Here is a 12,607-nt window from a genome sequence, read left to right on the forward strand (position 1 = left end):
TCACCGTCGATGATCTATTGCGCGAATAACATCAGAGATGGCGCGTTTAGAAACGTACACAAACCCAGTCGTCAAAACTGAAAGTTGCTGCCATAGAAGTCATGTGGGCAACTGTGTGTGGGCACCGTGCACATGCTCCGATCACTAGTTCAGGGGGAATAAAACTAGCGCCACGGCAGTGCCACACACACTTGACTAAAAGGCCATAACGCACATGTCCATAACTTGATAGCCTATATGACACATGATATGATCGCATTCCCAACCCACCCCAAACTTTACTATCACGGTCGGTACCCAGGGAAAATGATACGCAGTGGCATCGTTTCAGTTCCGAGTGGTATTAACTATTAAACCCCGTTTCTTACCTTCCAGTTTATCACGGGTCCATGGTCGTGATGGTGTGATCTATCTAATCCCCAAATTCTAGATGAATCGACGCTGTGTGATTATTGCGACCCGACATTTACATTCGAGTTGCGCCGAAGACGGAACTGCGTTCAGCAAAGATGATAGGAGAGAGGGGCGGAGGAGGTTCCAGCCAGCGGCGCTTGTTTACGCATTGCTGCTTTATTCACTCCACGGCAGATACACTCTGATTGGACACAAACTAGGGCGCAGCCTTCAATTACCAACTACTGTAGTCCAGTAACTGTAGCCTTTATTATAAACAGGGCTCCGAGAAACCTGTTCATCAGCAGGGCACGAGATGACACAATGAATGAATGAATGAATGGTCTTTATTGTCATAAATACAGTACAGGTACCATACAACGACATTTAGGAGGGGGGGCTCCCCTGGTGCTAGGAAAAAAACTAAAAACAAGAAGGGAAAAGAGCTGGTTTACATAAATAAAGGCTATGTACACTATCCACTATACTATACTATACAAATAAAACACTGTGCTGCCTATTCTAACATGTCCTATCTCTGAACCTTATGTACCCGAGGGTTGATTAGGTTTGATTAGGGTATTATTTGCAATATGAGCCTGTTGTTGTATGACTTTGGTGAACGTATACGGGTGAACATGACAGATCAGAAAGTTGTCTTCTTTGTTAGATAGCCTACTACTACCAGATCTTACTGTTCAAAGTGCTCATGTCCACAAGAGAAATTGTATTCACCTGTGTGTGCACACTCAATCACATTGCCTTCACGGCTTCCATGATAGGGTTACATACTGTACATCAATACCTGAAACATTAATCTTGACAATTCTCATTGACATATCCACACTCAGGTTTGATGCTTCAACATTCCCTCGTAGAACAGTGGCCACACACACACACATGCACACACACACACACACACACACACACACACACACACACACACACACACACACACACACACACACACATTACATTACATTTCTGGACACGGTCTTCTTCCTAGGTCCTTCCCAGGTCTCCTTCCTCCCAACATTTCCTCTCAGCATCAAGCAGAGGACAGTTTCTTAAATACATGTGTGTCAGCCTGCCTTCTTCCTGTGGTTTAAGACAGGACATGGACTCCATTCTGTCCAGGGTGTGTCTTATTGGTGAATCAGGCATTCAGTAGGAATTCCAAAAGTACTTCCGAAAGCAGCTGAAACAGAGATATTATTACACTCCTGCAGCTGTGATAGGGTATGTTTGATATCCTAGAAGTTACATTTGTCTGCATCGATCTGTACTGTAGCTCTTTCATCCCATATCCCAATTCTGTTGTCAGCATTTATGTTGAAAAGTCAAGGTGGTTAGATGCAATGTTGTCACATTTGGAAACCCAACATACTAACTTGCTAGCTCTAATGATTTTGCTGATGACCCCAACTTCACTCCACACTAAGAGTAAAGGGTAGGATAGGGTAATATTGGAACTGTGTAAAGATGTTGCCAAATACTTCTCATACCTCACAATTGTATTATGCCAGTGGGTAAAATGACATTCAATACTTAGATACAATGTATACACACATTATTTGCCTTATATATTTGTCGCTGTATTGATAGATAGCATGATAGAGAGTTCATGTCACACAGTTAGAGCTCATGTCAAGGACAGAAAAAGGTTCTGGCCCTTAGAGAGCGTGGGTAAGTAAGTAAGTAAGTAAGTAAGTAAGTAACGTTTATTTATATAGCACACATTTACAACGACAAACAGCCACCCAAAGGCTTAACAGATAAAAAGTGGTAAAAGAGAAAAACAAGATGAAATACAGATAAAAAAACAAAACAAAAAAACCCCAGATAAAATAGATAAAATACACTAAAAACAAGGTGCAATACAAATAAAAGTGCAGTGTCGGGAGGCAGGCTCACCTCAGGTCAAAGGCCAGGGAGAAGAGATGTGTTTTAGCTAGTTTTTTAAAAGCCTCAATGCTCTGGGCGGATCTGATGTGGAGGGGGAGACTATTCCAGAGCCTCCATGGGTGGGAGTGAATCGGACACCTATAGGCCTTCTGAACCCTGACGATGTCATAGGGTTGTCCACTCTGGGCTATGCCAGTTTAGTGAGGCGCTTGACCGTTCAGTAGAACATTCAACAAACACTATCCAAGGAGCTGACTGCAAACCTGCCTGGGAGGAATAGCCACGATGGAGATGCAAAGGTGAGATATGGATGAAAATGGATACATATATTTGGTGTTATAATAGATAATTACCATGATTATCTTTTTTTTGTTTTACTTGATTGAAATTGATAGATTTTTTTTACAGCATTTCCATTATGGAGGTTGATCAGGTCATGATCAAACCATCAGAGGAGGGTGTTGTGGTGAGAAAAATACTAGGTTCACAAATAATCCGTACTAAAGTAAGCTACCATTATGTTATTTGCTCACAATGTCTAGCACTAAAACATACCCTATCTGTAATTCAGATGACATCTTTGTCCTCATAAATGACATTATTTTAATAATTCAGAGGGCAACTTGAGACATCTTTATGAATATCTGTTGCTATCCTTTATATGTTGCTGAATTCTTTAGAGTCAGTGTTATTTACCTCATTCTGTGAGCAGTGGAGCCTTTCCCAGTGCTTTTGGCAGAGAGCTCATTAAGACGCATGCCACACATTCTTGTCCCTTTCCCACTGCACCCTCTGCACTCCTGGCCTGCTTAGCTTATGGAAATATAATTACCGCTGTCAGGTAGGAGAGACATAGAAACATCTCTCTATTACAATACTTTATGTAGTATATACTGTATGTGAATGTAGAGATGTGTCCGTATGATATAGGGTGGATGTACAGGTATATCAGGGGAGGCTAGTGCAGGCACATTAAACATACCATTCCTGATTCCATTCCATCCATTACAATGAGCCTGTCCTACAGACATATCTACATTGACATACAGTATACAGTACAGTACTTAAAGTCTTTATCTCATACTGTACTGTACTCTGCACCTCTGGTCCGTTTGTGGAGATTACCAGTGTCAGGTTGGCGAGACATACAGTAGAGATCTTTATTGCATTCACATATACATAGTATACGTGTACAGAAACATCTCTATTTCATACTGTTCACCTCTGGATCACTTATGGAAATAGAATGACCACTGTCAGGTAGAGGACTAACACAGAAACATCTCTATTTCAAACTGTATACATACATAGTCTCATGTACTGAAACTTATTTATTCTGTCAGGGGTCATTATGAAAGCCTAACTAATGGGTTGTCTTGAGGAATTTTTCTTTATGACCATTAGGCAATATGTGATGCAGCTACGAAACAAAAAACAACAACTATGTTTTCAGACTGTTACTGACATCAGATTCTTACAGGGTGATTGAATTCTGGTGAATTGCCACAATAAATGTTTTCTTCCTTGCATTTCTCACCTACTATGAGAGGAAATGCCAAACAGTAAATCAATGATAATGGTAACTTTTATGAGCTCTGATTGTGTGTTCCATTGCCCCAGGTCTGACATGGCTGTGATCGAAGATCCTACTCTCTGGGACTTCCACTCCGATGAAGAAGAGGAGGAGGAAGAGGAGATGAGCTTTTTTATGGTAGGAAATGTTTCTCATTTCTCTCCTTAGGATATTTATGAATGAAATCATATGGTAATGAATCTGATGGATGTACTCCTGAAATTACTATGAGGAGATGATGACATCATAGAGGTTGATACACTCTTAGAACAAAGGGTTCCAAAAGTCTTCATTTGTCCTTTCATTTCAATTTCTCCGCTTACACACCCATCATCCCACCCAGTAGTGTATATACTACCGTATGGTTTGAATATAGCTGGTTACGTATGAGCTTGGCTCTTAAATGATCTCCTCTTGTGACCACACCACTCACTTTACTGTCCCCTCCCACCCTTTCGTGTGGTGTCAATATAGCCTGTCCATCCCAGGAATGTTTGACACATATCCACCTGTCGCTTAGTCATAGACTACATTGTAGCATGACCTTCTCAACACAATTATGCTTCACATGACTCTTTATTACAGAGCATGGCATGGGTGTCATGCCTACACATGCCTGTGCACGCACACACACATGCACGCACTCACGCACACACATACGCACACAGAATTGTTTTCTTTACACGAACAGATGCGCACACACACACACACACACACACACACCCCACACCCCCCTCCCCACACACACACACCGACAGACCAACACACACACACACACACACACACACACACCCCACACCCCCCTCCCCACACACACACAGACACACACACACACACACACACACACACACACCTACCATCACACACACACACACACACACACACACACACACACACACACACACAGAGGGCAGGGCAGCTGCTGTTCAGGTCACATGTGATTCCTCGCCCACTCTCTTTGACACAATCATTCCTATTTCATACACACAACATGCTTTCTGCAACACAAATCCATGGATTCATCACTGAAGTCCAAGAGCCGTACAAATGCATCTGTGTATCTGATCACGCCAGCAATTCTCAACCCTGCAGGGCCTTCACACCAAGATTTATTCATGCCTTTAAGTGTTCAGATGTACAATTGATCTTTCTGATCAAACCAACATTTTATCAAGATAGGCAAAACACTGTTTCAAGCAGTGGAGGCTGGTGGAGCTAGAAATCGGAGGATGGGCTATGTGTTTGATATGGCACTTCATTCCAACCATGCATTACAATGAGACCGTCATCTGATAAGTACCTCCACCAGCCTCCCCTGGTTCAAGGTGGGTGGTGGGCATTCGTTCTTCTGTACCTGACAGACATAGAGCAGGTGTTGAACCAGTCTAAGGTCAAGGAATGATAGGTATTGATGTTAATGCAAAGGCAGGGCTCCTCCAAATGTTTAGAGTTACAGATTTAGTTTTACAAGACTGAGCGGGGGGAGAAAATGCCCAGAGGGAGAACTTGATCTCTACCAAGACATCGTTCAGTAGCGCTGGTGTCTGACCTTCAACAGGTTATGTCTCGCTTTTATAAGTTTATGATTTATATTATCCTCCTGTATCTATGATCTATATCATCCTCCTTATGTCAGAAGCATGGGACATTAGCGTAATTGCAAGACCTAGTCATTTGTTTTTGCAAAGCCATTTAAATATTAAAGGTAGTTATACCTTTCTGTATGCAGTGTCAACTTATTTCATTCCCTTATCTTTTTTGTTTTTGTTTTAAGATTTTGTCCTGAAAATTCACTTAAAAAATGAGTACAACTTTTGGATAACACTTATTCCTGTGTAACAATGCTGTAATTACCTAGTAACAACATTATATTAAGACAGTAACAGATTTGTAATTGCATACAGTGGCAATGGACTTATTTTGTTATTACACAAGTTACATAATTTATTGTACAAATGATTATTAAGTTCAATTGTAACAAGAGTAATTACAGTGTTATCACATACATTAGCAACTGCAAACAGTTATAAACTGTTGCCTACCTCTTCTTCATGAGACACCTGGTATCAGCATATTTGTCCACTAAAGCCATGGCTCTTGACTTACAACATTTTACAACTTGACAACATGAGACTATGTTGTTTACTTATACTGTATGTTGTCCTGAAACTGTATCTCAGTCCTTATGTAGACGTCTTGGGTTTATGTTGAGCACTCACTCACGTCCTATTTATGCCCTCAGCTGTATTCAGATGGGTGAGAATAAGTCTTTCAGGAAAAGTTGTATTAAGTCTTTAAGTTCATATGACAAAAATTAACTAGTAACTGCTATTAAAAAAAAGTGAATACAATTGTAAAGAGTATATAAGTGTATACATAAAGTGTAAACTTGGATTCTTGGAGCTATAAGCATTGGTGTTATTCAGTGGAGGCTGGTGGAGGCAGAAATCGTAGGACGGGCTCATTGTAATGCATGGAATGGAATGAGGAAGCGTATCAAACGTGTGTTTGATACCAATCCTCATTCTGTTCCTTTTATTACAAGTAGCCAATCCTCCAATTATTTCCTCCACCAGCCTCTCCTGGTGTCACTACTATATAATGGTCCAGGTTCACAGAGTCAACATTACTGAGGATGGGAGTCAACAGGCTGTTAACTGTGACGTACAGTATCTCACGTTAGAACCGTGACGATAAATGAAGAGGGAGGCTTGTGATTGGGTAGAGACTGCATTGTTAGAAGAGTGTGAAGAGAAGAGAGGAGAGGAGAGGAGAGGAAGTTAGAAGAGAGAGGACAAACCTCCCTGGAAGAGTAAGACCTGACAGCACTAGGGATCATCCCCTCACCTGTCCAACACTGACACTACACTGAAGACCTGCAGACCACATCAGAGACCACTATAGTGACATCATGGAGTTTGTCACTGCAGGACATGTAAATATACTATGTTTATGTACTTGCTTTATGCAGTTATGTAAGTATGTATGTATGTGTGCATGTATGTATGTATGTATGTATGTATGTATGTATGTACAGTACCAGTCAAAAGTTTGGACACACTTTCCCAATAAAGTGTGTCCAAACTTTTGACTGATACTGTATGTATCTTCTCCTGTGATATGGAACAGAACATATGCAACATATGTTGATGCAATGAAAAAACTGTTTTAATACACACTGCATATGTTCCTTCAGGATATCTTTATTACCGTAAATAGAGAATATACATTGTTGGACAGGTACCACATGCCAGGTAGGGGTGCACGTGGCACCACTGGAAGATATATGAAATCTTTGCTCTGGGTTGTTTTTGTTTTGTGTTTCTTTTTTTGCATTTCAGTATGATTAGTTACTCAGTATGTTTGTTGATACTAGCACACATTGGGGCAATAGTGCAAACATGTACGTCATATTGCTTTTTATCATACTCATTTTGTGTCTAGAACAAAACTGTTTAGTTATGATCTCTGATTTCTCTGATTTAGCCAGTTATCCATCAATAATCAATCAGATTGGTGTTTTATTGAAAATTGCACGATATACAGTGTATTCTCTCTTTAGAGTGCAGCTCTGTTGTAGCTATGCCCATCCACAGTTCTGTGGACCGACATACAGTTTTGAGTGTCACATCGATATGATAGAGTCTATGCCTCTGCCACAATTAGTAGTCAATCTGAATCAAATATGCAATCAAGAATGGGTGGAAAGATCGAGAGCTTATTCTTTGAGCATGTTCTGTAAGGTTGTTTGTCCTTTCAACCTAATGTACCCTGTGAGAGGAATGTACGCCTCTGGTGTGGCCTTTCCAGGCATCGTCAAAGTGCTAATAAAGTTTTGTCTTCAATGTCAGGACATGAGGCAAAATACTAGTTTAGGTGTCATGGACACATTTTAATATCTTGTGTCACTTAGATATTCCTTAGATAACCAAGACATTACCAGAACACTGTGTCTCAAGCATGGCTAAGGTTAACATTTATGATGTGATGTTCCAGTTGAGCATGAGAACAAGATGATTATGACATTTGGATTAGCCTGGATTAGACCTTTGAACCACAACAGATTAGCATAAACATATTAATACATTCTAGCTATCTTCATATTGGGATTCACAGCTCACTGCACAGTGTGCACTTGTTAAACATGAAGCCCATGATGCATCCCATTCATCACACGGTGATTTATCACCAGCCACCATTAAAAATAGTTAGGTTGTAATCTTTTTATTGACCAATGTAAGTCATGCAGGCACTGACACCCAAGATGAAGTCAACAAGCCAGTAAATGCCGTCAGCCAGTCAGTAACCCACCCGACCTAGGAAATAACAACCATTCATAGATATCGGTACATAGTTTGTCATGGGTAGAACACATCAGAACCAAGGAATCGGTTTCTATAAATAGTTGTTTGGATGCTGTAAGGCTTCCACTAGTCATCCTTGCCTGTCCTATCTGTTTTAGAGATGAGTGATGTAGATTGTGGCAGGACCCTGAGCCAGCTACTGTTGGGAAGTACAGCATAGGAGTGGGGGGAGGTGAGTGAGTGTGTGTGTGTGTGTGTGTGTGTGTGTGAGTGTGTGAGTGTGTGTCTGTGTCTGTGTCTGTGTGTGTGCGTGTGTGTGTGTCTGTGTGTGTGTGCTCTCACACGCATCTGTGTGTGTGTGTGTGTGTGTGTGTGTGTGTGTCTGTGTCTGTGTGTGTGTGTGTGTGTGTGTGTGTGTGCGTGTGTGTGTGTGTGTGTGTGTGTGTGTGTGTGAGTGTGTGTGTGCTCTCACACGCATCTGTGTGTGTTGAGGAGGGGTCATTACATTGTTGGAGTCTTGGCAGGAGGGTGGAGTCCATGATGCCACTCAGGTTTCAGCTCCATTCCTGCTACTGGGAGGGGACGGCAGTGAAAGGCGGAGTTTTTTGAACTGCCCCTCTCCCGAACGTGCCGGGTGTGACAGGAAACCTTTCCCAGTGCCGGGTTGAGGCGGGTTAGGTGGGACGCGTGGGTGCTAGTGGTGGTGGCCGGCAGGACGCCCGGGTTAGAACATGATCTCATTCCTTGCTGGCTTCAAAACACATATATAAGATGTTAGACTTAAGACCTGGCACCATTGAGTGCAGTTGACACTGTCCATTTACTAGGGAGTTAAGCTGCTGCTTATCACATATACTTGACAAATGGGGCTTCTGCGAGTAGAAGAGCTGGTAGGTCTTCATGTCTTTATCTCTTGTTAAGACACTTTTTTTTTTTTTGAGGTTTTCATTGTAGAACCTTTGTAGTTCAATTCTGTCATCCACAGAATTGTCGTAGTATAATGGAATGTGGGGTCATTCAAGGTTTTCAGATGCATGTTGGATGATGGATTCCATGAGGTTTGGCTCTGTAACAACAACTTTGATTTGAGATTACATTAGATTTTCTTTTTGGCATGTTTACACTGAAAGAATTTGGGACCGAGAGCCTTCGAACACCTGCTGCTATGGATGTCCTCTGTTCCCTCCGGTCAAAGAAGGACACAGAATTGTCTGAGTTGCTCACATATGCCATTTATCTTCTCTTTCTCATTCAAGGTCTCCAGCAAGAAATGTGTGGGCAAGGTGCATGGAGATGGGGAGTTTTCAGAAGGGGAGTACGAGGCGTCTGTCAACCAAGAGAAACAAGATGACCTGAGATCTCACAAGGACAACCTGATCAACTCTGAGGTCCCTCTTACTTTAAACGTAAGTTCAATGCATTCCATGCATTACAATGAGCCTATCCTCTGATTTCTAACTCTACCAGCCTCTCTTGAAGTTCGGTGATATGAAACTAACCATTACGCTGCCTTCTAAAAAATGAATCTTAAGCTGAAATCTGTTAACATGGGTGTCCTCTGGAATCTAAAACATAAGTGTTAGGACCTGGTATTTAATCCTAAATTTGGACAGCAACTAGATGTGACTGTGAGCTGGATTAAATAAAACAAAAATGTTCAATAAGTCTGATCTCTACTTTATACATTGTCTGTTTCTGCAGTTAGACAAAGCTGGGCGCCTGAAGTTAGAGACCATCGATGACCTCCAAAATATCATGCAGCTGAGGAAGAAAAAGAGAGCGAGAAAAGTGGCTGCTCGCAAGCCACTACCCCCTCCAGAGACAGTGGTAAGAGAACCCTCCCGCCTGTTTCAGAGTAAAGGATATACAGACTGTCCCTTTAATCACCGCTTCTCTCTTCCAGCCTTACTATGTGGATGAGAATGATTTCTGGAAGGCGTCAGAAGAGAACAAAATGCCGTTGATTGAGAGGTACCTCACTAAAGGAGGAGACCCCAACGCTTGTGACAATGTGAGTGTATCTCCAATAATGTACCGTATATACCAGGGGAGGCTGGTGGTGGCAGAAATTGGAGAAAGGGCAACCTCTTCTTCCAACCTCCACCTGCCTCCACTGATATATATACCCGCCTGAGGTTTTCCAATGCATCGCTTCTCAGTTGTTGTTTTTTATGAATGAATGAATGAATTAATCTTTATTTCTAACATGATGTAAAAATAAAAATAATAACTAACAAATAACTAATATGTAGAGTACAGTCCTATCAATTGTTCGAAAAGGAGTAGGAAGAAGCCTAGGCTTATCCTGTCCTACCCCTGTTTTTAATGTCTGTGATGGTCTATTCTAGGGCTATATGTTCCAATATTCACACTAGCATAGCCTTACCACATTAAAACAATATACCAGTATTGACCATATCTTCTAATATGCTAGAGTGGATATTGCGATTGCTGTAACACAACAATCCGTCTAGGGTCTATTGTGTGCTGTATGTAATGTTCTGCTGCCTGTCCTCCCAGTTCCAACGGACAGCGCTGCACAGAGCATGCACACAGGGCCACGTGGATGTTGTGAAGAGGCTCCTGGAGGCTGGAGCTTTGATTGAGAACAAAGACAAGGTACTTTTATCATAACCAAAACAGAATCTATAAATAACTAAAAAGCCCTATTGTGAGGGATGTTCAAACTCTTTGTAAAATGTTTGACCTTTGTAAGCACAATGTTTGATCTTCTACTGGGGAGGGGGGGTGGGGTGGGGGCGGAGCACAGCATGTGTGTAGATGCCAATTTCCCTTTTGGAAATGTGTTAACACACTGGTTGACTCCCCTGTCTCTTCCTTCCAGCTGGATGCCACAGCTGTTCACTGTGCTTGTCGTGGTGGGAGCCTGCCTGTGTTAGAACTGCTGCTGAACCATGAAGGCAACATCTCTGCCAGAGACAAGGTAGGTCTATAATGCTTAGCCTTGCTTGCCGTGTATCTAACTTGCTTGAATGCGAAAGTACTCCTGTTTGGCCTATGTGGGACTATATACAATGCTCCGTTTAGTTGTCTGTCTGGTTCAAAGTATTTCAAAAGAATCTCGACAGACTTTAGTTTAATGCAATATTTTGAAGCACACTGTCTAGCTCTGCGAGATTACAGATTACTGCGAGACAGACGGACAAATAGAAAGACATGAAGTCAAATGTAACTCTTTCCCTGTGTTTCCCTTTTTTCTTTCTTTCTTCTTCTGTTCTTTTGTTCCTTAGCTACGCAGCACTCCACTTCATGTTGCCGTGAGAACCGGCCACTACGAGTGTGCAGAGCATCTTGTACACTGTGGGGCAGACATTAACTGCAAAGACAGGGTGCGCTCTCCTCTTTAACAACTATTCAGTATTCAAACCTAAACCTTGCTGGTTTCCAGACACAGATTAAGCCTTATCCTAGAGTAAAATGTGTTCTCAATGGAGATTTTCTACTGATTATATAATTTAATCTAAGACTAGGGTCTGGGAAACAGGTCCTTTGTGCATTGAACTACTGTATACAGTATTCATTCAGACTCATGAAACACCAATATGTCGTTCACTACTAAGGGCTTTGTTTTGTCATCCTTGTTGCCACAGGATGGAGACACACCCATGCATGATGCAGTGAGACTAAACCGGTTCAAAATGATCCAACTACTACTGCTCCATGGAGCCAATCTGAAGCTGAAGAATTGTGTAAGTGTACCTGGCGTACATGACCAACAACCTCTAGTTACGAGTATAGACAGTGGACCTATGTGATGTTGTTTAAAAACGACTATATTCATAGGCTATTTTATCATTCAATTTCAACTGTGTGTCGAATGCATACTATATATTCAGAGAACCAATAGTATACAGTATATTCAGAAAACTTCTCAGGATTTATTCCTCATGAACACAGTGCCATCTTGTGGTGAATTGTATTGAAAGCAGGACAAATAAGCCTACAGACAAATCACATGATAGTAGTTATTGAAGTAACATAATGTGTAAAGTCTATTGAGATAATGAAAAACATATTTTTCTCCGATACAGGAGGGGAAGTCCCCAATGGATAGTGCTCTGGAGTGGCAGAATGGGGCCAAATCCATGCTGAGCAGCTTCACGTCTGAGGCAAAGTGTCAGTTAAAGTAAATTGTGATGTGATGTGTAATGAATGACACATTATCAGGAAGGCTAACCCAGTTACTCTGAGGAGAGTGTTGGTGACAGTGAAGTCTTCGTCTGATGATTATAGATATTCAGCTTCCAAGCTTTCTTAACACGCTAAAGCCATGTTCAGGGCTGACATGGTTTGAAAAGTGATTGCATTTGCTTGTTACAGAGTTTTGATGTCTTGATAAGCAGCTTATTGGAAGTCAAGTCTGACAGACGGGTTGAAGCAGGTTGAAATTAATAGATAATATGGTGAAACA

The 12,607-nt window shown here is 41.6% G+C and overlaps 1 protein-coding gene across 1 annotated transcript; it reads left to right on the forward strand.

Moving 5' to 3' along the window:
• Positions 1-2,583: 2,583 nt before the first annotated feature.
• LOC308167864 (uncharacterized protein) lies at positions 2,584-12,391 on the forward strand (the record flags this gene model as incomplete). Its single annotated transcript, XM_080542342.1, has 10 exons — positions 2,584-2,597; positions 3,919-4,009; positions 9,432-9,581; positions 9,877-10,002; positions 10,079-10,186; positions 10,696-10,794; positions 11,021-11,119; positions 11,427-11,525; positions 11,787-11,885; positions 12,228-12,391. The coding sequence occupies 10 exons, from the start codon at positions 2,584-2,586 to the stop codon at positions 12,324-12,326; spliced, it is 984 nt and encodes a 327-aa protein (XP_080398468.1). The 3' UTR covers positions 12,327-12,391.
• Positions 12,392-12,607: the final 216 nt, after the last annotated feature.

This window comes from Nansenia antarctica, assembly GCF_963989245.1.
Source record: "Nansenia antarctica genome assembly, chromosome: 11".
NCBI classification, from domain to species: Eukaryota; Metazoa; Chordata; class Actinopteri; order Argentiniformes; family Microstomatidae; genus Nansenia; species Nansenia antarctica.